Here is a 26,841-nt window from a genome sequence, read left to right as displayed (position 1 = left end):
CCGCCGCCGGCCTCCGTACGCCAGAACCCCCGAATCAGCGGCTCCTTTAACCCCGTCCTGTCTGAGCAAAAAACAGACGCCCTCCAGCGACCTACACGCAGAGGCAGGGCCAAATCCAAAGCTGAGCCCCTGTGAGCTGTGAGAACAAAGAAGAGAAAGGGAAATCTCTCCCAGCAGCCTCAGAAGCAGCGGATTAAAGCTCCACAATCAACTTGATGTACCCTGCATCTGTGGAATACATGAATAGACAGCCAATCATCCCAAATTAAGGAGGTGGACTTTGGGAGCAAGATCTATGATTTTTCTCCCTATTCCTCTTTTTGTGAATGTGTATGTGTATGCTTCTGTGTGAGATCTTGTCTGTATAGTCTTGCTTCCACCATTTGTCCTAGGTTCTATCCGTCCATGGTTTTTTCTTAAAATTTTTTTTCTTAATAATCAATTTTAATTTTAAGAACGTTATTATACTTTACCTTCGTCCTTTCTTTCTTTCTTTCCTTCCTTCCTTCCCTCCTTTAGACAACGAATCATACCAAATTGAGGAGGTGGTCTCTGACAGCAAGATTTATGATTTTTCCCCCTTTACCTCTTTTTGTGAGGGTGTATGTGTACGCTTCTGTGTAAGACTTTGTCTGTATAGCTTTGCTTCCAACATTTGTCCTAAGGTTCTATCCGTCCCTTTTTTTTTTTTTCTAATTAAGAATTTTTTTAATTCAATAACTTTATTATACTCTATTTTATTTTTACTGTATCTTCTTTCTGTTTTCCCTTCTTTCCCTCCTTCCTTCCTTCCTCCCTCCCTCCTTTCGTTCCTTCTTGCCTTCTTTCCTTCCTTGCTTCTTTCTTTCTTCCTTCCTTCCTTCCTTCCTTCCCTCCTTTAGACAACGAATCATCCCAAATTGAGGAGGTGGTCTCTGACAGCAAGATTTATGATTTTTCCCCCTTTACCTCTTTTTGTGAGGGTGTATGTGTACGCTTCTGTGTAAGACTTTGTCTGTATAGCTTTGCTTCCAACATTTGTCCTAAGGTTCTATCCGTCCCTTTTTTTTTTTTTTCTAATTAAGAATTTTTTTAATTCAATAACTTTATTATACTCTATTTTATTTTTACTGTATCTTCTTTCTGTTTTCCCTTCTTTCCCTCCTTCCTTCCTTCCTCCCTCCCTCCTTTCGTTCCTTCTTGCCTTCTTTCCTTCCTTGCTTCTTTCTTTCTTCCTTCCTTCCTTCCTTCCTTCCCTCCTTCCTTCCCTCCTTTAGACAACGAATCATCCCAAATTGAGGAGGTGGTCTCTGACAGCAAGATTTATGATTTTTCCCCCTTTACCTCTTTTTGTGAGGGTGTATCTGTACGCTTCTGTGTAAGACTTTGTCTGTACAGCTTTGCTTCCAACATTTGTCCTAAGGTTCTATCCGTCCTTTTTTTTTTTCTAATTAAGAATTTTTTAATTCAATAACTTTATTATACTTTATTTTATTTTTACTGTATCTTTTTTCTTTTTGTTTTTCCTTCTTTTCCTCCTTCCTTCCTCCCTCCCTCCCTCCCTCCTTTCGTTCCTTCTTGCCTTTTTTCCTTCTTTGCTTCTTTCTTTCTTTCTTCCTTCCTTCCTTCCCTCCTTCCTTCCCTCCTTTCCTTCTTTCTTTCCTCATACGTCTACTAATTCCCTCTACTTTTTCTCCCTTTTATTCTGAGCCGTGTGGATGAAAGGCTCTTGGTGCTCCAGCCAGGAGGCAGGGCTCTGCCTCTGAGGTAGGAGAGCCAACTTCAAGACACTGGTTCACAAGAGATCTCCCAGCTCCAGATAATATCAAACGGCGAAAATCTCCCAGAGACCTCCATCTTAACACCAGCACCCAGCTTCACTCAACGACCAGCAAGCCACAGTGCTGGACAACCTGTGCCAAACAACTAGCAAAACAGGAACACAACCCCACCCATTAGCAGAGAGGCTGCCTAAAATCATAATAAGGCCACAGACACCCCAAAACACACCACCAGACGTGAACCTGCCCACTAGAGAGACAAGATCCAGCCTCTTCCACCACAACACAGGCACTAGTCCCCTCCACCAGGAAGCCTACACAACCCACTGAACCAACCTTAGCCACTGGAGACAGACATCAAAAACAGGAGGAACTACGAACCTGCAGCCTGCAAAAAGGAGACCCCAAACACAGTAAGATAAGCAAAATGAGAAAACAGAAAAACACACAGCAGATAAAGGAGCAAGATAAAAATGCACCAGACCTAACAAATGAAGAGGAAATAGGCAGTCTACCTGAAAAAGAATTCAGAATAATGATAGTAAGGTTGATCCGAAATCTTGGAGATAGAATGGACAATAGAATGGACAAAATGCAAGAATCAGTTAACAAGGACCTAGAAGAACTAAAGATGAAACAAGCAACGATGAACAACACAATAAATGAAATTAAAAATACTCTAGATGGGATCAATAGCAGAATAACTGAGGCAGAAGAACGGATAAGTGACCTGGAAGATAAAATAGTGGAAATAACTACTGCAGAGCAGAATAAAGAAAAAAGAATGAAAAGAACTGAGGACAGTCTCAGAGACCTCTGGGACAACATTAAACGCACCAACATTCGAATTATAGGGGTTCCAGAAGAAGAAGAGAAAAAGAAAGGGACTGAGAAAATATTTGAAGAGATTATAGTTGAAAACTTCCCTAATATGGGAAAGGAAATAGTTAATCAAGTCCAGGAAGCACAGAGAGTCCCATACAGGATAAATACAAGGAGAAATACGCCAAGACACATATTAATCAAACTGTCAAAAATTAAATACAAAGAAAGCATATTAAAAGCAGCAAGGGAAAAACAACAAATAACACATAAGGGAATCCCCATAAGGTTAACAGCTGATCTTTCAGCAGAAACCCTACAAGCCAGAAGGGAGTGGCAGGACATACTGAAAGTGATGAAGGAGAAAAACCTGCAACCAAGACTACTCTACCCAGCAAGGATCTCATTCAGATTTGATGGAGAAATTAAAACCTTTACAGACAAGCAAAAGCTGAGAGAGTTCAGCACCACCAAACCAGCTTTACAACAAATGCTAAAGGATCTTCTCTAGGCAAGAAACACAAGAGAAGGAAAAGACCTATAATAACGAACCCAAAACAATATAGAAAATGGGAATAGGAACATACATATCGATAATTACCTTAAATGTAAATGGACTAAATGCTCCCACCAAAAGACACAGACTAGCTGAATGGATACAAAAACAAGACCCTTACATATGCTGTCTACAAGAGACCCACTTCAGACCTAGAGACACATACAGACTAAAAGTAAGGGGATGGAAAAAGATATTCCATGCAAATGGAAACCAAAAGAAAGCTGGAGTAGCAATTCTCATATCAGACAAAATAGACTTTAAAATAAGGACTATTAAAAGAGACAAAGAAGGACACTACATAATGATCAAGGGATCGATCCAAGAAGAAGATATAACAATTGTAAATATTTATGCACCCAACATAGGAGCACCTCAATACATAAGGCAAATACTAACAGCCATAAAAGGGGAAATTGACAGTAACACATTCATAGTAGGGGACTTAAACACCCCACTTTCACCCATGGACAGATCATCCAAAATGAAAATAAATAAGGAAACACAAGCTTTAAATGATACATTAAACAAGATGGACTTAATTGATATTTATAGGACACTCCATCCAAAAACAACAGAATACACATTTTTCTCAAGTGCTCATGGAACATTCTCCAGGATAGATCATATCTTGGGTCACAAATCAAGCCTTGGCAAATTTAAGAAAATTGAAATTGTATCAAGTATCTTTTCTGACCACAACGCCATGAGACTAGATATCAATTACAGGAAAAGATCTGTAAAAAATACAAACACATGGAGGCTAAACAATACATTACTTAATAATGAAGTGATCACTGAAGAAATCAAAGAGGAAATCAAAAAATACCTAGAAACAAATGACAATGGAGACACAACGACCCAAAACCTGTGGGATGCAGCAAAAGCAGTTCTAAGGGGGAAGTTTATAGCAATACAAGCCCACCTTAAGAAGCAGGAAACATCTAGAATAAACAACCTAACCTTGCACCTCAAGCAATTAGAGAAAGAAGAACAAAAAAACCCCAAAGCTAGCAGAAGGAAAGAAATCATAAAAATCAGATCAGAAATAAATGAAAAAGAAATGAAGGAAACAATAGCAAAGATCAATGAAACTAAAAGCTGGTTCTTTGAGAAGATAAACAAAATAGATAAACCACTAGCCAGACTTATCAAGAAAAAAAGGGAGAAGACTCAAATCAATAGAATTAGAAATGAAAAAGGAGAGGTAACAACTGACACTGCAGAAATAAAAGAGATCATGAGAGATTACTACAAGCAACTCTATGCCAATAAAATGGACAATCTGGAAGAAATGGACAAATTCTTAGAAATGCACAACCTGCCAAGACTGAATCAGGAAGAAATAGAAAATATGAACAGACCAATCACAAGCACTGAAATTGAAACTGTGATTAAAAATCTTCCAACAAAGAAAAGCCCAGGACCAGATGGCTTCACAGGCGAATTCTATCAAACATTTAGAGAAGAGCTAACACCTATCCTTCTCAAACTCTTCCAAAATATAGCAGAGGGAGGAACACTCCCAAACTCATTCTACGAGGCCACCATCACCTTGATACCAAAACCAGGCAAGGATGTCACAAAGAAAGAAAACTACAGACCAATATCACTGATGAACATAGATGCAAAAATCCTCAACAAAATACTAGCAAACAGAATCCAACAGCACATTAAAAGGATCATACACCATGATCAGGTGGGGTTTGTTCCAGGAATGCAAGGATTCTTCAATATACGCAAATCTATCAATGTGATAAACCATATTAACAAACTGAAGGAGAAAAACCATATGATCATCTCAATAGATGCAGAGAAAGCTTTTGACAAAATTCAACACCCATTTATGATAAAAACCCTGCAGAAAGTAGGCATAGAGGGAACTTTCCTCAACATAATAAAGGCCATATACGACAAGCCCACAGCAAACATCATCCTCAATGGTGAAAAACTGAAAGCATTTCCACTAAGATCAGGAACAAGACAAGGGTGCCCACTCTCACCACTCTTATTCAACATAGTTTTGGAAGTTTTAGCCACAGCAATCAGAGAAGAGAAGGAAATAAAAGGAATCCAAATCGGAAAAGAAGAAGTAAAGCTGTCACTGTTTGCAGATGACATGATCCTATACATAGAGAATCCTAAAGATGCTACCAGAAAACTACTAGAGCTAATCAATGAATTTGGTAAAGTAGCAGGATACAAAATTAATGCACAGAAATCTCTGGCATTCCTATATACTAATGATGAAAAATCTGAAAGTGAAATCAAGAAAACACTCCCATTTACCATTGCAACAAAAAGAATAAAATATCTAGGAATAAACCTACCTAAGGAGACAAAAGACCTGTATGCAGAAAACTATAAGACACTGATGAAAGAAATTAAAGATGATACAAATAGATGGAGACATATACCATGTTCTTGGATTGGAAGAATCAACATTGTGAAAATGACTCTACTACCCAAAGCAATCTATAGATTCAATACAATCCCTATCAAACTACCATGGGCATTTTTCACAGAACTAGAACAAAAAATTTCGCAATTTGTATGGAAACACAAAAGACCCCGAATAGCCAAAGCAATCTTGAGAACAAAAAAAGGAACTGGAGGAATCAGGCTCCCTGACTTCAGACTATACTACAAAGCTACAGTTATCAAGACAGTATGGTACTGGCACAAAAACAGAAAGATAGATCAATGGAACAGGATAGAAAGCCCAGAGATAAACCCATGCACATATGGACACCTTATCTTTGATAAAGGTGGCAGGAATGTACAGTGGAAAAAGGACAGCCTCTTCAATAAATGGTGCTGGGAAAACTGGACAGGTACATGTAAAAGAATGAAATTAGAACACTCCCTAACACCATACACAAAAATAAGCTCAAAATGGATTAAAGACCTAAATATAAGGCCAGAAACTATCAAACTATTAGAGGAAAACATAGGCAGAACACTCTATGACATAAATCACAGCAAGATTCTTTCTGACCCACCCCCTAGAGTAATGGAAATAAAAACAAAAATAAACAAATGGGACCTAATGAAACTTCAAAGCTTTTGCACAGCAAAGGAAACCATAAACAAGACCAAAAGACAACCCTCAGAATGGGAGAAAATATTTGCAAATGAAGCAACCGACAAAGGATTAATCTCCAAAATTTACAAGCAGCTCATGCAGCTCAACAACAAAAAAACAAACAACCCAATCCAAAAATGGGCAGAAGACCTAAATAGACATTTCTCCAAAGAAGATATACAGACTGCCAACAAACACATGAAAGAATGCTCAACATCATTAATCATTAGAGAAATGCAAATCAAAACTACAATGAGATATCATCTCACACCAGTCAGAATGGCCATCATCAATAAATCTAGAAACAATAAATGCTGGAGAGGGTGTGGAGAAAAGGGAACCCTCTTGCACTGCTGGTGGGAATGTGAATTGGTTCAGCCACTATGGAGAACAGTATGGAGGTTCCTTAAAAAACTACAAATAGAACTACCATATGACCCAGCAATCCCACTACTGGGCATATACCCTGAGAAAACCGAAATTCAAAAAGAGTCATGTACCAAAATGTTCATCGCAGCTCTATTTACAATAGCCCGGAGATGGAAACAACCTAAGTGCCCATCATCGGATGAATGGATAAAGAAGATGTGGCACATATATACAATGGAATATTACTCAGCCATAAAAAGAAACGAAATTGAGCTATTTGTAATGAGGTGGATAGACCTAGAGTCTGTCATACACAGTGAAGTAAGTCAGAAAGAAAAAGACAAATACAGTATGCTAACACATATATATGGAATTTAAGAAAAAAAAAAATGTCATGAAGAACCTAGGGGTAAGGCAGGAATAAAGACGCAGACCTCCTAGAGAACGGACTTGAGGTTATGGGGAGGGGGAAGGGTGAGCTGTGACGGGGCGAGAGAGAGTCATGGACATATACACACTAACAAACGTAGTAAGGTAGATAGCTAGTGGGAAGCAGCCGCATGGCACAGGGATATTGGCTCGGTGCTCTGTGACAGCCTGGAGGGGTGGGATAGGGAGGGTGGGAGGGAGGGAGACGCAAGAGGGAAGAGATATGGGAACATATGTATATGTATAACTGATTCACTTTGTTATAAAGCAGAAACTAACACACCATTGTAAAGTAATTATACCCCAATAAAGATGTTAAAAAAAAAAAAAAAAAAAAAAATCAAGTTGTAAATGACTCTTAGTAGGTGAATAGTTAATTGTTGTACAATTATTTCATAAAACATCATTTTAAAATAATGTTTATTGCCATAGAGGAATGTTTATAACTCCTAAACATTAAAAGCACCGTACTAAAATGTTAGTGAATCAAACACAGAGCATATTCCATGGCAAAAATAATTATTTGGCTGTTTTGGCTCCTTTCCTTCAATTAATGGAGTTTATTCCAGAAGAAAGTAATGTGTCTTCAATAGCACTTTGCAAGTGCGTTTTCTGGAATACAAGTTTTGTTAAAGATTAACTGGTATTCTACTGCAAAATGGTTCTTTGACGAATAAATTTGAGAAATAAGCCAAACAATATTAAACAGGATATTTTATTGCAGGATTCTCTAGAACTTTTAGTGTATTGGTAGTCATTTTGGACCTTAAAGAGAGAAAAACAGTTTATAATTTGGTGAAATCCAATTATTTCCCTTTTTTCTTTCATAGTTAGTACTTCTTGTGTGCTAAGAAATCTTTACCTACCTCAAGATTGCAAAGCATTTTATCCTATGCTTTCCTCTGGAACGTTTATACTTTTAACTTTTACACTTTGGTCTATGAACCATTTGTGTTAATTTTTACGAATGATGTTTGTTAGGGAAATAAAAATTTTTTTTTCCACTAAAAAGCTCAGTTGTTCCTATATCACTGGTCGAAAAGATTATCTTTTCACTCTCTTACCTTGGCATAATTGTTAAGACGAATCGGCCATGCATGTGTAAACGTTTTCTGTACTCTTCATTCTGTTCCTTTGATTTGTCTACCTTTACGCCATTACCACACTGCTTTGGTCTTCATAAGTTTATATTAAGTGTTGATATCTGGTAGTATAGATCCTCCAACACTGTTCTTTTTCAAAAGTGTTTTGCCTCTTCTAGGTCCTCTGTATTTGCATATCAATGTTCCAATCTGCTCATCAAGTTGTATAAGAAAGCCTGCTGGGATTGCCTGGAATCTGGAGAACTGACACCTTAACAACTTTGTATCTTCCAGTTAATGAATATGGTATTTGTCCCAACATTTAGGTGAAGGGAGCCTAAGAGTCAAAGGCTTCTTTTCTCAGGAATTCTTTGTTTTAGAAGCTGTGGAGGGTGGTTGTCAATTTAGAGGTAGCAGAGTACAGGGGTGAGGACTCAAGCTAGACTGCCTGAGGTCAGAGCCTTGCAGTGGGGCCACTCAATTGCATGTGAATTGCAGGCAAGTTGGGAAATTTCTCTGGGTCTTAGTTTCTCCATCAGTAAAATGGAGATAATAGTTGTTCATATATCATAGCACTGTTGTGAGGATTTAGTGAGCTAATATTTGTCTTAGTGGGCACCTGGGCACACCCTGTAGGAACTACAGAAGTAGTAGCTAGTATTGCTGCACCTCTGAGAAAGCAGTAACTTAAGAAGCTCTTGAAAACTCAAGTAATCTGTAAGAGGAAGAGTATTCCTCTATTGTTAGGACCACCAAAAAGACAGAGGGGAGGAGCAACACTGAGGTAAGGCTTTAACCAAAATGGCAAATTCAGAGGTCCCGGGCTATGTTTTGCAAAGACCAGAAGATCAGCTTGTTCTTGGCCTGTGATTTGTTCCTTAGGAGAACTATAGATAAGGTCACAGTCATGGACTTTGAACACTAAGTCAGATGAGCTAACTTTCAACTACTTCCACATAGTTTCCAAAGAAAACATTTATTTTAAAGACAACTAGCCAATTGGCTAACATTGTCTTTGGAATGAAAAATCAGATATTAAAAATTTATTCAACTATGATTTTATTGTTAGTTTTTTTAATTCAAAGAAAAATGATTATGGTCACTTCTGTGAGGTTTAGTTAATTTTTACTTCTTTCCACATGGTAATTTTATTAGTTACCCTTAGGCAGTTTCAAATTATTTCCTCAATCTTGGTCTTTGTTTTTAATTTATACAGTGGAATTTACTTGTTCATTGGTGTGAGCAATTTTCAATATCTTGTCAAACAGCCTGTGGCAACTGAAAATACAAGTGGCATACATTAGATGTCTCTGTTTGAGGCAGTGCAACAATAACATTATGCTGAATACCCAACCTCAGTCAATTGCAGGAATTTATATAACTAATTCAAAAATACTTTTTTTGGGGGTAATTGCGAAAACAAATTTGACTTACATACTTGGGAGGCAAGTAGTTGAGCAAAGTCTCTCTTGTGGCCATCAGCAGTTTCAATTTCACTTTCTTGTCATTTATGTTATTTTATCCCTGACTATTTTAATCTGACTAAAATGCTTTATATATCATTCAGCCCATCTTGTTCTAGAACTTACATATATTAGAAGCTTGTTCAATATCTGTAAACCAATTTTATTCTTCTTATGTCTTCAGATTGTACTTTAAAGCTCGGCTCTATGAAGAAAATTCCCATCAGTTTCATAGCCCTGTGAAAACTTCTCCGATAGCTCAGAAAATTCATGGTGGCCATGTGTTAAAAGTGTGCTGTCAGACACTGATGTCTCTCAGCCCCAGGGACAGCTGGAGCCCCCAGGCTAGTGAGCCCCATCTAAGAACAGCTTTTTCTAGTGCTCTTAGGCAGCCCAAGTGCAGCAGGATCTGGGAGGTAATGATGTGACCTCTGGCGGCAGTGATATTTGCCTCTGCTAGTTGGTGCTAAGTGAGGCCAATGACGGGTGGGCCTTACTATCTGGACAACTACTTCAGCCACCAGCTGCAGAATACGCAGCATCTGTAATGGGGCTGAAGGAGGTATGGGAGCTCATCTTGCGGGAGCCAAGAAGGACTGGACCAGTTCAAGTGGACGTGCAGACACAGATCCACTTCTCCATCATTAATTTCGATATTCACATATACACATAGTTTACCTTTGGGGCTGCTACATCTGTTGCAACAGAATCCAATCCAGCTGCAAGCCCAATCTCACTCAGGATGCATCCTCATTCTACAAATCAGAGCTTCAGTGTATTGCTATGAAAAAGTCTGATTGGATTTGAAATTATTGGCATTATCACAAGAAAATTCAACATTACATTGTCTTGCACAGAAAGGAATGATTGCTTCATTTCTGTAAATATAATTTCCAACTATGGTAAAGATTTGAATGGCTGTAAAAAAGTTTTTACATTTTCATCTCACTTATTTTATTGATCATGACTATCTAGAGCTCATCTTTTTCATAAAAATGCAAAATGGTTTTATGTGGAACTTTATGTACATTTAATATTTAAATCTCTTCAAATATTTTTAAATTTTATTATAACATGTATGTAATACAAAGAAAAGTTAGTTAAATGTTTTACCAAGCTCCAGGGAGCCTTATTATTTCCGTGCCATGACTGAAAAATTTGGGCAAGCAGCCTTCCGTTAGGGAATTTCAGTGATTCACACGTGTGCAAGGTTCTCCAAAGTGCTTCCAAAAACTGAAACCATTTCTGCAGGCTCTGAGGCACAAGGATCACTTAGCCTCAAAGAACTCAGTTCCTTCTTTTAACTGTAAAATCCTACAATAACAACATTTCACGTGGTCCCATTGTAATGTTTTACACTGGACGACGCCCTAGGCTGGGAAAGTGGTCCACAGATAGGCACATTCGTTCATGTTCATTCACCCTCCGTGCCAACTACCTTGGACAAAGTAGTCGCCCAGGGGCCTTCCTCCCACGTTTTCTCTAGCAGGACTTCAGGGCCTTCCTTCTTCTAGGCCGTGGAGAGTGTCAAGGTCTGGAGTAGCCGCCCATTCCGTCCGATCCAACGCATTTTTCCCTTTCCTCTGGCCAACTTGGTCACGCGCTGCTCCCAGGTCTCAGTCTCAGCCCGGGCAGCCTGGCGTGCCATGCCCGGCGCCCGTGGATGCGGCAGGTGGACTCCGGGCCACCTCCTCGCGCCTTCCCTGCAGGTGCCGCAGGAGGGATAGGCCAAGTCCCGGTCCAGCGTCCCTGCGAGGCGGGGCCGGCGCTCCTAGACCTCCTCTCTCTGGCCCTGCAGGTTCTGAGATCCCGGGCTTGGCAGCGGCGGCCACCTCCCTGGGGGCGGGGAGCCAGGCCACCTGGGGCAGTCGGCCAAGGGCTGCCGCCACCCTCCCCTCCCTCAGCCTCCGCTGGGGGTGTTTATATTCGCCTCTCCTCTTTTCTCTTTCACTTTTCTTTTCGTTGGGAGTTGGGACTCCCTGGGTTCCAGGCGTCCAGGGGAACCCCAGCTGATTCATTCTTGGCCGCAGAGGCCCGACGCCCGGGAAGGGAGCCGGACGACCGCGCCCGCCCCGCCTCGCTGCCCGCCGCCCGCAACTCTGTAGCCCGGACTCGATGGAGGTACAGAGCTTGGCTTCTCCGCTTTGGGAGGGGAGGTGCTGGTGGCTGAAAGGGCGAGGGAACTCTCCCCAAAAGCCTTCGCCTCGGACTCCTCCCAGCTCTGGCCGGACGCACGCGTCTCCCCACAACAGGCTACCGGCCGGGCCGCCCCGCCCTCTTTTGGGGAACGCTTGACCGCGACTTCGGTTTTCGGTGGCGCTCCGCGCGGAGGTATTTCCCCTTCTGACCCTTTATTGCCGTCGCGGGTTCTCCTCGCCATCCTCCGCTTCCAGCCGAGCACAGATTGCTCGTCCACTAGCGGGTCCCCGCTCGGCTCCGCCGTCGGCTCCACCGACTCCGCACCGGCAGGCGGAGGGCGAGGGACGCGCGCCTGGCCAGCCCAGCCCAGCTGCGGGGTTCGGAGAAAGCGAGGTCCGGCGGCACAGAGCGCTGAGTTCTGCACCTCATCGAGCTCAGAAAGTTCAAGAAAGGTACCGCAGCTCCCGCTTCTTCCCTGCCCCCTCCCAAACTCCCCGCCGGCTGGTGCCAACTTGAGTGTGAACCCAGCACGTCTGACTCTATCTTAGTCAGTCAAATTACCCTCCTCTGCTTTGATCAGGACACTTAACCTTCCTTGGGAGAGGAATCTGCAAGAATGGTTACCGTTTGACAATCAGGCCTCCGTTTATATTATTTCCAGAAAATCAGTGCTGGAAACTTGGAAGAAATGCAGGAGACTTGTACTGCCGTGAAATCCTTATTCAAAGTGGCTTTAAATGAAAATCCAGTTAATTTTGTCAGGTGTTATTGAGACTCTTGCAAGTGTATGCAATGTGTTTGAATTTAGCTTATAATATATTGAATTTAACTTGAATTTCTATGCATTTAAAACTTTGTTATTTTCGAAGTATATGTAAGGCAAGATTAATTCTTCAGTGTTGCTTATAACAGATTCTTAAACAGGGTGAGTCAGAAGTTTAGAAACTGGAAGTGAAATGGTTGTCACTAGCTATCTCCATTATGTTTTTAAAAGCTACAGTCTAATGTTATGACACTGGTAATGGTATCTCCTTGTAACTGATAGGCATTCTTATCTTGTCAGTGGGCTTCTAGAGGCTTCTTTGACTTGATTGAATAAACAGATCAGATCTAGGTGGTTACAGCATCCTGCTGTGCAGAGGTGGACTGTTCTATGGAAAGCATCAGGGTACAATATACATTAAACTCCTGTCATTTTTATTAAAAAGCAGTGTGGTGGGCATGATAGACAGAGGGAGGAGATACAAAGGGAAGAACACAAGGATATAGAAAGGAAAGGACTGAAGACAAAGCAATAGCCATTTTAGATTTAAAAAGTGATGAAAAAATTTAAAGTTTTACTTAATAAAGTTAAGAAGTTTACAAAGTTCTGAAGGTTTGTTCTGGTTGTGTTTTAATGGCACACCCTTGTATTTCTTCCTCTGTTTTCTCCTGTCAAAGTTTTGGTCAGACTCAGAACAGCCTTTCCAGCAGTATCATCTGCTCTATGACAGAGTGACAGAGGGGTTAGGTTGGCCGCTGGACTTCTGGTAGGCAGAGTGTTCCCATACTTTTGGGTTCACTGTTCTCTGCTAATTTGGAGTGGGAACTCCAGAACCTGATTTGAAGCTACAATTTCTGGAATTAGGATTTTCCTACAGGTTACCAGTGGGTTTAAGAAAAACAATTTGATGCTTTCCGTTTAAATCCATGAAATTAATATGTAAATGTCAACAGCCTTATCACAGGACATAATGTTTGTCAGTGCAATACATGTTTATAAACTTCTTTGAAGGATGGGAGAAAGCAGTGGTCTAAAGTTTATTGAAATAGAATTTGATAATTGAAGAATTTTAAATCCTGGAAGGTTCTCCATCTCAGGTTTGCTGGCTCTGGGTGGATTTCAGGAAGGCGGTGAACGAAGCTCTGAAATGTTGTGTAAAGGGGATTTTTTCTGAGGAAAATAGCCATAACTCTAATGAGTTTTTTAAATGAGTCTCGAACCCTAACAGTTTTTAAAGCATTTTAAAACTTAGAAAACTGCCCTTTCTTCCTATCTTGCTTAGAGTTTACTGTTTAGCTGTATTCATTATGTAACTATTCTTTTGAAGGTTAGTTAATGACAATACAGAGGGTACTGTTTTAGGTCCACAGCTTGACTATGGGAAATAATATGAATCATAGCTAACACTTGTTGAATTCTTATTATGTACTGGATGTTGTTCCAAGTATGTGTTTATTTTTTAAAAAATATCATAATAAACTTATGTGATGTAGGGACTGTATTTTATAACTGAAGAAATTGGAGCATAGAGTAGTAATTAAATAACTTTCCCAAAGTCACAGAGTGAGAAAGTGGTAGAGCTGGGGTTTGAACCCAGACAGATTTAAGAGCACCGATATTTATGAAGGGTGATATTATTTCCATAGAAATAGTTCCCACAGTTTGACAGTGACAATCAACCACTATTTCATTTTAATGCGGAGTGCTATAATGATGGAACATTCATTTAAAATTAATGCTTATATGGTACTTGTATAATTGACCTTATTAATTATATATTTAAAGATTATCTTTATGAGCAAATGATATTCACATGAGTGTCTATATGTGTTTGGTTCCTTGGAGAAAAATTTTTTTATGGTTCCTGAATGAAAAGATTTGTCCAGTGTACATAGTTTTTGCTGGTAGAGCTTGGCAAATAGGCAAATGTGGATTGATCGATATGTCTGTATCTATCTATCTATCTATCTATCTTTCTATCTATCTTTCTATCTACCTATATATCCATCCATCCAAGTAAAAGGCTGGGATTCAGGGAGTGATCAGAAGACTCCCATATCACAGTGGAAGTGGTGTAGTCAACTATTCGGGAAGTCCCCTTTTCAGAAGATTTTATGGTCTGAGGGTTGGCAAGAAGCCAACGCCTGTTTTTAACTCAGTATTAGTGCTTTGATTTATTTACCCAGCGATTACAGATTACTTCATGAGACTGTTGAGGCCGAGCATCGCTTATGTGTTGTTGGCTGCTCTCCTATTTTATGGATTGGATGGAAAAATTCCATAGGAAAGTTGAGAGAACATTTGTGGGTTTTGCTCATAGTGTTTACTCCTATTTAATGGTAATGTTACTAACTATAATCAATTTCATATATATTTATGATTATTTATTAACTTGCTACATGTCAGGGAATGTTACACTTTTTTTAAAAAAAAGTTATTCAGTGCCGGAATCAGAAATAGGAAATAAGAGGCTCTTTGATCTCTGTTCATTTCAACGATAGTATTTGTACACAATTTCTATCTGGAGGCAGAGTATGTATACACACATATCTTCCAGTGTTTTATCCCGCTGCAAATCTAGTGGTGCCTGGCAGGTCATTTTTAGAAGCAGAGGACTATATATAGACCACATGAGAAGGAGTAAAAAAAAGTCAATGCCTATAGTAGGTGATCATATTCTAAGTTGTTTCTTTTCCAGATGCTGAAGGAGAGTGACAGAAAGTATTTTGTCAAGTAAAGGAATTGAAACCGAAAATGATCCCAGAAGAGGAAAATATTAGGGCTGTAAGGTTGGGGGTGGGGAGACTCTAAGGTCATGACACACGAGCCCAGTGACATAGTCAGTGATCTCTGTATCACTGAAGTCTCCTTACTGGGCCTCCTGCTTACATGCCTTTGGATAAAAATCTGGGACAGGAACTATGTTGACCCTTGAACAACAGGAGTTTGAACTGCGAGGTCCACTTATACAAGGCTTTTTTTTTTACCGTAAATGCTGTGGTGTTACAGGATCCGTGGTTGGTTGAATCTGTGATGCAGAACCACGGATACGGAAGGACTGCGGTACCCAGGGCCTGCTGAAAATTACAGCGGATTTTCCACTGAGCGCAGTGTTGGCGCCCCTGACCCTGCTGTTGTTCAAGGGTTAGCTGTACCCTTGGCAAACTGTAAGCCCTGACTGCCAGCATTTTTAAATAATATTTTTTAATTAAACGTCTTAGTTAGATATTTTACAATATATTTTCTCAACTTTTTTGCTCTCCTTACTCCTCAGCACCAAAAATAAGCATATACAGTGAGATTTCATTTTCTAAAATAAATAACTATATTGTTAAAATTATTCATTATATTATTTTAAATATTATTAGTACACAATTAACCAAACTATCCCATTCACTTTTCTTTATCTTTTTTTTTTTGACTGCGTTGGGTCTTCGTTGCTGCGTGCGGGCTTTCTGTAGTTGCGGCGAGCAGGGGCTACTCTTCATTGTGGTGCAAGGGCTTCTCATTGCGGTGGCTTCTCTTGTTGCGGAGCACGGGCTCTAGGTGCGTGGGCTTCAGTAGGTGTGGCACACGGGCTCAGTAGTTGTGGCGCACGGGCTTAGTTGCTCCATGGCATGTGGGATCTTCCTGGACCAGGGATCGAACCCGTGTCTCCTGCATTGGAAGGCGGATTCTTAACCATTGTGCCACCACGGAAGCACCCGCATTCACTTTTGATAAGTACTTATTAGCATAAAACTAAACTACATTGGAAATGATATCAGCGTAGAGGTGGGTAGTGTGGATATCACTGCTTTGACTAAAGAAGGTATCTCTAATATCAGTTTTTCCACTTGGCCCTGTATTTGGCACCTTGGACAGGCAAGGCGCATGGTAGGATTCTGGATGGGGGAGAGGTCCACCTTTCTTTCGTAAAATGGGAGAAGCATCATTATGAAAGAGGAAGCGGGGGGGGGGGGAAGAGAACTTGCTAGAAATCTGCTTTGCCTCAGGCACATTTCAGGCATATCACTTACACAAAGGGGCACCCAAGGAAGTAGTGGGTCTGGAAATTCATTTCTTTAGAGCTCCCTGTGGTCATACAGACCTTGGAAAGTCATGGGGGTTCCCCAGGAGTGCCCGTCCCTCACTTTGAAGAGCTCTGATCTAGTTCAGCCTCATCCCCATCCCCTGCCCGTGGTTTCTGGACTGCCATGGTTCACTGTGCTTAAAAGAAAGTATGTGTGTTCACGCCTGGGGTGGCGGGGGGGGGGGCAGTAAAGAAGGGAGTGTGGCTGCGATAGATGCTTCCCACTGAAAGGAGTGAGGAGTAAGTTCCAGTCGGTCTTGGACAGCCTTTGCCCCCTCATCTCCAGTCATACCTGCTCTGCGCTCTAGACACACTTGCTGTATTCCTTGTCACTCCTTGTCAGCCTTCGAATGTCCTACTCACAAAGCCCACCGTCTCTAACTTTTGCTGCCCAGGCAGAATTATTCTCTCCCTGATACGAATTTATTTGGTGCTGTCTACATTCCCTTATAATAGCTTTTCTCTCTGTAAATTCATCTTCTTATGCGCCTGTCTCTACACTTATGTTTTGAATAAAGACAGGACAGTGGGTCCCGTGTCCCCAGCCAGGGGCTGGACACATAGTTGACTTATATTGACCTCAGTGATCACTGGACAATTTGACAGCTAAGCAGAGGCATGCAAAAGCAGGTAGGAAACCTAAGTAACACAGCAAAACACATCGCTGGAACGTTATAATAAAAACACTATCTTAGGAAAATAAGTCTGGGCTAGGATTTATTGAAGAAAAGAACAAATTGGAGCTGAGGAAACCAGCCAGAAATCTATTGCACTCATTCAGGGATGTAGTCTCATTCCTATTATCTGCTCAAGGACACAGTTCTAGTAATTTTTCTTTTTTTTTTTTAATTCATCATCAATTTTCTTCTTTGTCTAATGAGTCTTTCCCATTACCATGCAGGCATGCTATAATTTCTCCCATTAGAAACAAAAAACAAAAAGTCTCTGTTGACCTCATGTTTCTCTCCAGTTACCACCTGGTTTTTCTCTCCCCATTTTATAGGACAACTTTCAAAGTCAACCCTATTCTGTCTCCAGGGTCTCTCTTCTCATCCTCTCTTGACCCAGCCAGGCTGTCATCCCCACTATTGTATGAAAAATGCACTTGTCAAAGGCACTAAGAACCCATGTTAAATCCAGTGATTAGTGCTGGGTTCTCTTCCTAGGTGCCCTGTCAGCAGAACTAGAAAGTTCTTCATTTGGCTTCCAGGCCATCCCCTCTCCTTATTGTCCTTTTTCCTCACCAGCACCTATTGCAGTCTCTTCTGCCAGTTCCTTGCTTTCTTAACCTCTAAATGTAGGCATCTGTGGGCTCAGTTCGTGACCTTTTCTCTGGCTGTGCTCAATCCCTTGGTGATCTCAATCTCATGGCTTTTGACACCTTCCCAAGTGGTGATTCATAAATGCATGTCTGGAGTCATGACTTTCCTCTGAACTCCAGACTCATACATAGAAGCCTCTTCACCATCTCTGATTGGATATCTAGTACTCACTGGATTCCTGACTTAACCCCCAAAACTGCTTCTCCCACTGTCTTCTTCATCTCACAGATCCATTCTTGTAGCTGCATAGATCATTCTTGTTTTCTCACACCCCACATTTAATCTGCTAAATCATTCAGCTGTGCCTCCAAGATAGATCCCACATCTGACCTGCTTACCATCTTCACTGCTGCCACATGGGCCCAGGCCACCGTTAATCATGTCTCATGGTATCGTGGCAAGAGGTGGTCTCTCTGTTGCTCTGCTTGTCCCTCCCCCCACCCCCACCCCAAGAAGATTTCAGTTATCTGTTCTTACTTATCTGCATTAAACCAACAAACAAAACCACAAAACAAACAAACAAAAACCACTCCAGAATGGCTTAAAAAACAAAAATTTGTTATTTGTCATGATGCTGCAGTCTGGGCTACATGCAGCTGGTCAGTTCCTCTAAGCCTGCTGGGCATGAAACACCCAAGACGGTTTCTTCATTTGTGCATCTGGAACCTCAGCTGGGCTGGCTGTGAAGTTAAAGGCTCCTCCTTTGATTCTTCCTTTTCCGTAAGAAATAGCTCTTGCTATAGCAGTTGAGCAGGGTGCTTCCTGCTCATGGTGAGTTAGGGATCTAGAGACTTTTTTGTGTGTCCTTCTTTTTTGTTTAGCTGGTGGGGCTTTTTTTTGGTGGGGGGGAGGGTACCATTTTCTTATAAACCTTGGGGGCTTCCTGTAAACTTTATTGAGGTTCACTCCATTGGAAAAGACATACCCAGAAAACTCTTGAGACGGACTCCGGTTTACTTTGGCTGTGAGTCAGAATGCTGTAGGAAAAGCCTTCAAGGCCTTTAGAAACACCTTTGTCTCACTGATAGGGTCTATGAGGTGCCACTTTAAATCCATTCTAGATTTAATGAGGCGTCTTCCAGCCACATACTTGATTTGATCTTTAACCTGAGAGTCCATTGTACTAATAGGCCCTGGATTTGATCTTTACCCTAAGACTACTTCTTTCTTTGAGAATCTTGTGTTGTCTCGAGAGACAAGAATGACAGTAAGTTTAGTTTTCCAACCTAGCAAGTCCTGGGTTGAATGATTTCTTCTAAATTCAGCTTGAACGTTCCTCTTTCTCTTCCTGCAATTAATCCTAGGCTGCAAAAGGAAGCCAATGATCACATTCAGAAATTTTCTTAGCCAGGTCCACAAGTTTATTAGATACGTTTTCTTTCTTCCATATTATTGCAGGCAACTGTGCAACGTGAGTTGCCCTCTCTCCAGCCTCTAATAATAATTTCATCACTGCCTTTCTCGCCTCACTAACAGTGAGTGTCCTTGCTATGTACTCCCCAGGTGTCTACCTATCACCCGATCTTATATCAATTTCAGTGTCAATTACTAATTGCTATGTAAATAACTACCCCCCAAATTTAGGAGTGTAAAATCAAAGTGATTTTATTTGTTTAAAGTTCCAAGATTAGAAGTTTGGACAGGACCCAGTGGCAATGACTTGTCTCTATGCCAGAATGTCTGTGGTCTCAGCTGGTATGACTCCAAAGGACTGTCTGAGATTGTTTAAGAAATTGGGTCATATGTGGGGCCTCAGTCCTGGCTGTTGGCTGGGTTCCTTCATGCTTCTCCACTTGGCTTTTCCCCATGGCTAGATTGGGATTACTCACATGGTGGTCTCAGGGTTGTTAGACTCCTTACATAGTATCCAGCTTCTATAAAAGGGAAGCAGGAACTGCAGATGCTCTGAAGGCCTGGGCCTGGAATTCCCAGACTGTCACATTTGTCTCATTTTATTGCGAAAAGCAAGGCAGGAGGCCATCTCAGATTCAAGAGGAGAGGACATAGACTCAGCCTCTTGCTGGGTAGTATGTTATGCTTGTTCATGGAAAGAAGGCATTGATGGGTGGCCACCATCTTGAAGATTATCTGTCACACGTTGGGATCCTGCTAAAGCATTGATCCAGTTACGCCACTCCTCTATTCACAACCCTCTATTGCCATCTCATTGTACTTCAATAAAAGCCGAATTCCATTACAGTGGTCAGTAAGGCCCTCGGTGATTCGTACCTCTGCTGCCTCATCTGCTCTTCCTCCCTTAGCTCAGGGCTTCAGTCACACCGACAACCTTTCTATTCATCACCCATACTGCTCTGTTCTTGTCTCCGTGTCTTTGAACTTGCTGTTCCCCCTGCTTAGACTGTTTTCTCTCAGATGTGGCCCAGTCCCTTACTTCATGGGGGGCCTGGCTCAAATACCCTCTTTGCAGGGAGGCTTCCCCTGACTGGTGTACTTTGTGTTGCATTCCCACCAGCATTCTCTGCTTAAACTCTCCTCCAGACGCCCACAACTACTTGCCGTACTGCCAGGTTTACACTACCCTATCCAAAACTCTTAGGGTCGGATGTGTTTGGAATTGAGATTTTTTTCAGTTTTTGGACAGGTCATTTTTATAGACTGAGTTGTGTCTCTCCCTCTCCCCACCAAATCCGTATATTGAAGCTCAACCCCCAGTGTGACTGTATTTGGAGACGGGACTCTCAGGAGGTAACTCTGGTATACGAGGTCATAAGAGTGGAGCCCTAATCCAGAAGGACTGCTGTCTTTATTAGAAGAGGAAGAGACTCCAGGAGTTGACACGTACAGAGGAAAGGCCATGTGCAGACATAGTGAGAAGGTGGCTGTCTGCAGACTAGGAAGAAAGTCGTTACTGACCCTTCCAGCACTTTGCTCTTGTACTTCCAGCCTCCAGAATGTGAGAAGATAAATTTCTGATGTGTGGGTCATCCACTCTATGGTATTCTGTTACAGCAGCCCTAGCAGAGCAGACTAAGAGAGTGACATAATGCCTTTGCTATATACTGTGTGACAACTACGGTATATAGTAAGCTTATCCAGGGACCTCCTCAAAAGTGAAATAAATACAGATTGTAAGTAGTCTTATGCCAGTTCATGTTTTGTTAACCAGTAAATTAAGCAAAACGTTCAGTTCTTAGAGCCCTTTTGAGTTAAGATTTTCAGATAAGGAGCAATGGACTTACATATGTTTTATTTAATGATTTGTTTGTTAATTCTCACCTGTCCCCATTTGCACATGAGCTACAGGAGAGCATGTAGTTTTATTTCATTCATTGCTATATCCCCATCATGTCAGTGCCTGGCAAATGATAGACTCTCGATAAATATTTGCTGAGTGGATGCTAAAGGGTAGAATATGTTAAAAGTAATGGGGAATAAAAGAAGGGCTATTTCAAAGAAGATCTAATTTGTTTATACATTTTATTTATTCGTTGAATTGATTTAAAATAATTTTGAGTGCCTAGTATGGGCCAGGCACTCTTCTAAGCCCTTGACGGGCCTTCATTCAGTGAGCGGTGCAGAGTACAGGGAGGATCCTGAAGACTGAGTGGGAGTGAGGAAAAGTAGACATTGCAGGAACTGATATGGGTCCTAGCTAAAACATGGGGGTGAGGCAGGGAAATGGATGAGCTTCCCTGTGGAAAGCTCAAGATTGAGATAACAGTGGAACGTAAAGCCGAAAATGTCCTGCAAGTCATTAGAAGTACTGCACTGAAGATCGCGTGAGCTGTTAGTACAAGAGATTTTAGTTTATGGGTTAATAGTCAAGAATTATTGACTGAAGCCATTGACTGTCGGAATGTCTCCCCAGGAGGCAAAAGTATGTAAAGAAGGTTTGGGGTCATACGAAGACCAGAGTGTCTGTTACTGAGCTGCGCACTCTGGAAGAGGAAATGTTCAGGCAATGTCTTCAGGAAAGCGTTGGCCAGTTTCCAGGTCCTCTAAAGAGAACGTTAGGCTTTTCACACTTTCTAGCCTTTGCTTGCCTGTCCTGCGCACTCTGTCTGCTCCTCTCATGATGGATTTTATATTCGCCATATGCCTCTTCTTACACCCACATCTTTTCTTTCCTTTTTTTAATTGAGGTATAATTGACATATAACGTCATGTGAGTTTCAGGTGTACAACATAATGATCCAACACTTGTGTATAGGACAAAATGATCACCACCGTAAGCTTAGTTAACGTGTGTCACCATAGATAGTTATAATTTTTTTCTTATGCTGAGAACTTTTAAGATTTATTCTCTTAGCAACTTTCAGGTATGCACTGTAGTACTGTTACCCAGAGTCATCATGCTGTACATTACATCCCCATGACTTATTTGTATTATAACTACAAGTTTGTACCTTTTGACCCCCTGCATGCATTTTGCCCCCCACCTCTGGCAACCAAGCACCCATGTGTTCTCTCTACGAGTCCCTTGCTCCATGAAGTTCTCTCGGCAAAACCTCAACTTTACCTCCTCTCTAGCCACCTGGAAATATTGATCACGCCTCTCCTCTGTTCTGCCCCCACTGATGGATACTTCTCTAAGTACCTGCAGTATTTTCTATATTGACTCGTACTCACATTGCCCCTCTCCTCAAGTAAATGATACAGGTGGTACAAAGGATGACAAGAATTGTGATGGAGTTGGAGGGGCTGAAGTTTGGGAAACGCTGTGTCCTTGTGTGCCAAGCACTTGCTTGGTACACAGTAGAGCTTTAATAATGTTATTTTTGTTGTCAGTAATCTATCACATATTGCTGAGGGGATCAAGTAATATCAGGTTCTGAGAAAAGGAGTTTGACTGGAAATAAGTCACTAGTGATCACATAACGGTCGGAATGTCCCAGCATATGCTTTATTGTCAGTATCAGGAAGGGAAATAGAACTTCCTGAGAGTCTGATTTGGGCCAGGCTACAGATAGAATCCTTACACTCATTTTTAGATGATACAGATGAGCTTCTTAGATTAATATGAGGTTTTTAGAACTGAGAAAAGAAATAGGTTGTTTAATAGGTTTTTTTTTGCCAGTTTTATTATTTGAAAGAATAATTGTATAAATTGCAAAGTAAATGCTTCAATTAAAGAAAGGAAGTAGAAGCAAGTCACACCCTATTTTCTAAATTCCTTCAAATAGAAATCCTTTCGTCTTCCTACTTCAACAGTATTTGCTAAGTATTTTGAAAAAAAAAAATTCGAAAGTACAAAAAAGATGAGAGGAATTTTGTAAAAATTGTAGTATTGTTAATATTTAATTTATTTGGTGTCTTTTTTCCTGAGAATCCAAGAGAACAAATATGCAGTCATAACAACATTGTCACTTTAAAATTTGCAGTAATTCCAAATGTCAAATTAAAAAAAAAAATCTATATTTCATATCTTTCGACTCTATGCCTAGAAAGCAAGATCCTTCTCATTGCTTCGTGCAGGACTTCTCAAACTTCAGACATGTGGTTTTCTGATGGCTTATTAGATTTGATATTGAGGTATTTCTCTTCTGCACTTTGACCTCTAAGGCACATTCCTCAGCTTCTGCAGTTCACAAAGCATTGGCTTCTGGCGATGGTTTTGAATCAGGGAGGCTAACGACAGACCGGAAGCTCTCCCAGTCATTGGCAGATGTTTATGATTTACTGAGCACGTTCCCTGTACATGGCTCTCTGCCAAGCGCTGTGAGGGGTAAAAACATGCACCAAACATGATTCCTTTTAGAGACTTATTATCTAGTGGAGCAATGAATATCTGTGCACGAAGAACTGAGGTACCCAGTATACAACTGTCCATGCTCTAAGGAGACCATGCTTTCTTTCATCGCTAAACGTACGGACGTGCACGTCCCTCATTGGGACTATTTCATCCAATGTCTTTTCCTCACTCTTCCTCCTGACCCACTTACCTGATCCAGAGGTGTTACTTTGACATTGTTTTCTCTGGGAATATTTCCCCTAAGCCTCCAAGATTGGATTAGGTATCTCCCATTCTTAATTTCATTTAGTAAATATTTCAATACAGTTGGCCCACCGTATCCACGGGCTCTGCATCCTCGGGATCAACGGACTGCAGATTGAAAATATTCGGGGGGAAAAAAAATTCTAGAAGGTTCCATAAAGTAAAACTTGAATTTGCTACTCACTGGCAACTATTTACATAACGTTTACATTGTGTTAGGTATTGTAAGTAAACTATAGATGGTTCAAAGTATATCGGAGGATGAGTGTAGGTCATATGCAAATACTGTATTATTTCATATAAGGGACTTGAGCATCTGCAGATGCTGGTATCCGTTAGGGTCCTTGAAGCTGGTGGATACAGAAAAAGGACTGTGGTTAGCATTTACTGTTAGCCACATGCCAAGCACTTTCACCTGTGTAACCCTCCCAAGCTCTGTGAGATGTTTTCCTCACCACTTTTTAGGTGACGAAACTGAAGCAGCAGGAGTTTACGTGCCTTGGCCAGGCTCCACCGTGAGGTGGAATTAGAGTTTGAACCCAGGTCTCTCTGCAGAGCCTGCACTCTTCACCTAGCGGGTGCTGCGTCACTGGAAAAACTAATAAGAGGCATAAAGATTAAAAGGGAGGAGATAAAAATTACCATTGTTTATAAATGAAAGCTGTGAATATTAACAAACTACGAAGACTAGTAAGCGAGTTCAGCAAGATGGCCAGGCAGGCAGAAGAGTAACAAAAAATGAAGAGCATTTTTCAACACTAAATAAAATGTTAGCTAACATAACACAGTAGTAAAGTACTCAGAGCAGCAGGAAGACACCACAATCAAACGGAGTTCACTTAAAGCTTGTTTGGATGGCCCAATATTAGAAAATCTATCAATATGATCTTAAGGCATGCAGAAAAAGTTATTATCAAGCTCTTAAATAAGAGCTTGATAAGATTAGATGGGATCATCCAAATAAATGCATGAATAAATGAATGAATGAATGATTCCTACTAAAAAATCTCTGGTAAACATCATACTTAACATAGAACTTTTTCTTTTTCTTTTTAATTTTTATTGGAGTATAGTTTATTTACAGTGTTTTGTTAGTTCCTGCTGTACAGCAAAGTGAATCGGATATACATATACATATACATATATCCAATTTTTTTAGATTCTGTTCCCATATAGGTCATTACAGAGTATTGAGAAGACTTCCCAGTGCTCTACAGTAGGTCATTATTAGTTATCTATTGTATATATAGTAGTGTGTATGTGTCGAACACATGTGCTTTTAATTCCAAACTTTCTCATCTCCTCTGGAACCATGCTCCATTAAGTATCACTTCATTTGCCGCTATCTAGAGTTCGTACATTTTCAATCACTCATTTAATTTCACAATCACTTCCAAACATGATTCACTTCTGACTGAGAAACGCAATCTATTTCTTTTTTTTTTTTTAGCATCTTTATTGAGGTATAATTACTTTACAATGTTGTGTTAGTTTCTGCTGTATAACAAAGTAAATCAGCTACAAGTATACATATATCCCCATATATCCTCCCTCTTGTGTCTCCCTCCCACCTTCCCTATCCCACTCCTCTAGGTGGTCACAAAGCACCGAGCTGATCTCCCTGTGTTATGTGGCTGCTTCCCACTATCTATTTTACATTTGGTAGTGTATATATGTCAATGCCACTCTCTCACTTCGTCCCAGCTTACCCCTCCCCCTCCCCATGTCCTCAATTCCATTCTCTATGTCTGCGTATGTCTCTTTATTCCTGTCCTGCCCCTAGGTTCTTCAGAACCTTTTTTTTTTTTTTTAAGATTTCATATATATGTGTTAGCATATGGTATTTGTTTTTCTCTTTGTGACTTACTTCACTCTGTATGACAGACTCTAGGTCCATACACCTCACTACAAATAACTCAATTTCATTTCTTTTTATGGCTGAGTAATATCCCATTTTATATATGTGCCACATCTTCTTTATCCATTCATCTGTTGATGGACACTTAGGTTGCTTCCATGTCCTGGCTATTGTAAATAGTACTGCAATGAACATTGTGGTACATGACTCTTTTTGAATTATGGTTTTCTCAGGGTATATGCCCAGTAGTGGGATTACTGGGTCATATGGTAGTTCTTTTTTTAGTTTTTTAAGGAAACTCCACTGTTCTCCATAGTGGCTGTATCAAGTTACATTGCCACCAACAGTGCAAGAGGGCTCCCTTTTCTCCACACCATCTCCAGCATTTATTGTTTGTAGATTTTCTGACTACGGCCATCCTGACTGGGGTGAAGTGATACCTCATTGTAGTTCTGATTTGCATTTCTCTAATAATTAGTGATGTTAAGCATCCTTTCATGTGTTTGTTGGCAATCTGTATATCTTCTTTGGAGAAATGTCTGTTTAGGTCTTCTGCCCATTTTTGGATTGGGTTGTTTGGTTTTTTTTTGATATTGAGCTGCATGAGCTGCTTGTATATTTTGGAGATTAATCTGTCAGTTGCTTCATTTGCAAATATTTTCTCCCATTCTGAGAGTTGTCTTTTCATCTTGTTTATGGTTTCCTTTGCTGTGCAAAAGCTTTTAAGTTTCATTAGGTCCCAATTGTTTATTTTTGTTTTTATTTCCATTTCTCTAGGAGGTGGGTCAAAAACGATCATGCTGTGATTTATGTCATAGTGTGTTCTGCCTATGTTTTCCTCTAAGAGTTTGATAGTGTCTGGCCTCACATTTAGGTCCTTAATCCATTTTGAGTTTATTTTTGTGTATGGTGTTAGGGAGTGTTCTAATTTCATTCTTTTACATGTACCTGTCCAGTTTTCCCAGCACCACTTATTGAAGAGGCTGTCTTTTCTCCATTGTATATTCTTGCCTCCTTTATCAAAGATAAGTTGACCATATGTGCTTGGGTTTATCTCTGGGCTTTCTATCCTGTTCCATTGATCTATATTTCTGTTTTTGTGCCAGTACCGTACTGTCTTCATTACTGTAGCTTTGTAGTATAGTCTGAAGTCAGGGAGCCTGAT

At 40.7% G+C, this 26,841-nt stretch overlaps 1 protein-coding gene across 10 annotated transcripts in view; it reads left to right on the top strand.

The window, feature by feature from the left end:
- Positions 1-26,841, top strand: part of IL15 (interleukin 15) — a 171,978-nt gene that overhangs the window by 78,696 nt on the left and 66,441 nt on the right. For 4 of the 10 annotated variants that reach the window (XR_012332161.1, XM_019926514.3, XM_073805546.1 and 1 more), the window contains exon 1: positions 12,019-12,157. The exons of 2 other annotated variants lie outside the window; for them this stretch is intronic. Coding sequence is in view for 1 of the 8 variants with exons in the window: in XM_073805544.1 (XP_073661645.1) it covers positions 11,682-11,687 (6 nt within the window). In the remaining 7 variants the exon portion in view is untranslated. Of the gene's footprint in view, positions 1-10,679; positions 11,688-12,018; positions 12,158-26,841 lie in introns of those variants that run through there. 4 more of the 10 variants (XM_073805542.1, XM_073805544.1, XM_073805543.1 and 1 more) reach the window with 4 other exon arrangements.

Source organism: Tursiops truncatus, chromosome 5 (assembly GCF_011762595.2).
Source record: "Tursiops truncatus isolate mTurTru1 chromosome 5, mTurTru1.mat.Y, whole genome shotgun sequence".
Taxonomy (NCBI): Eukaryota; Metazoa; Chordata; class Mammalia; order Artiodactyla; family Delphinidae; genus Tursiops; species Tursiops truncatus.
This window is presented reverse-complemented; position numbering and strand designations above follow the sequence as displayed.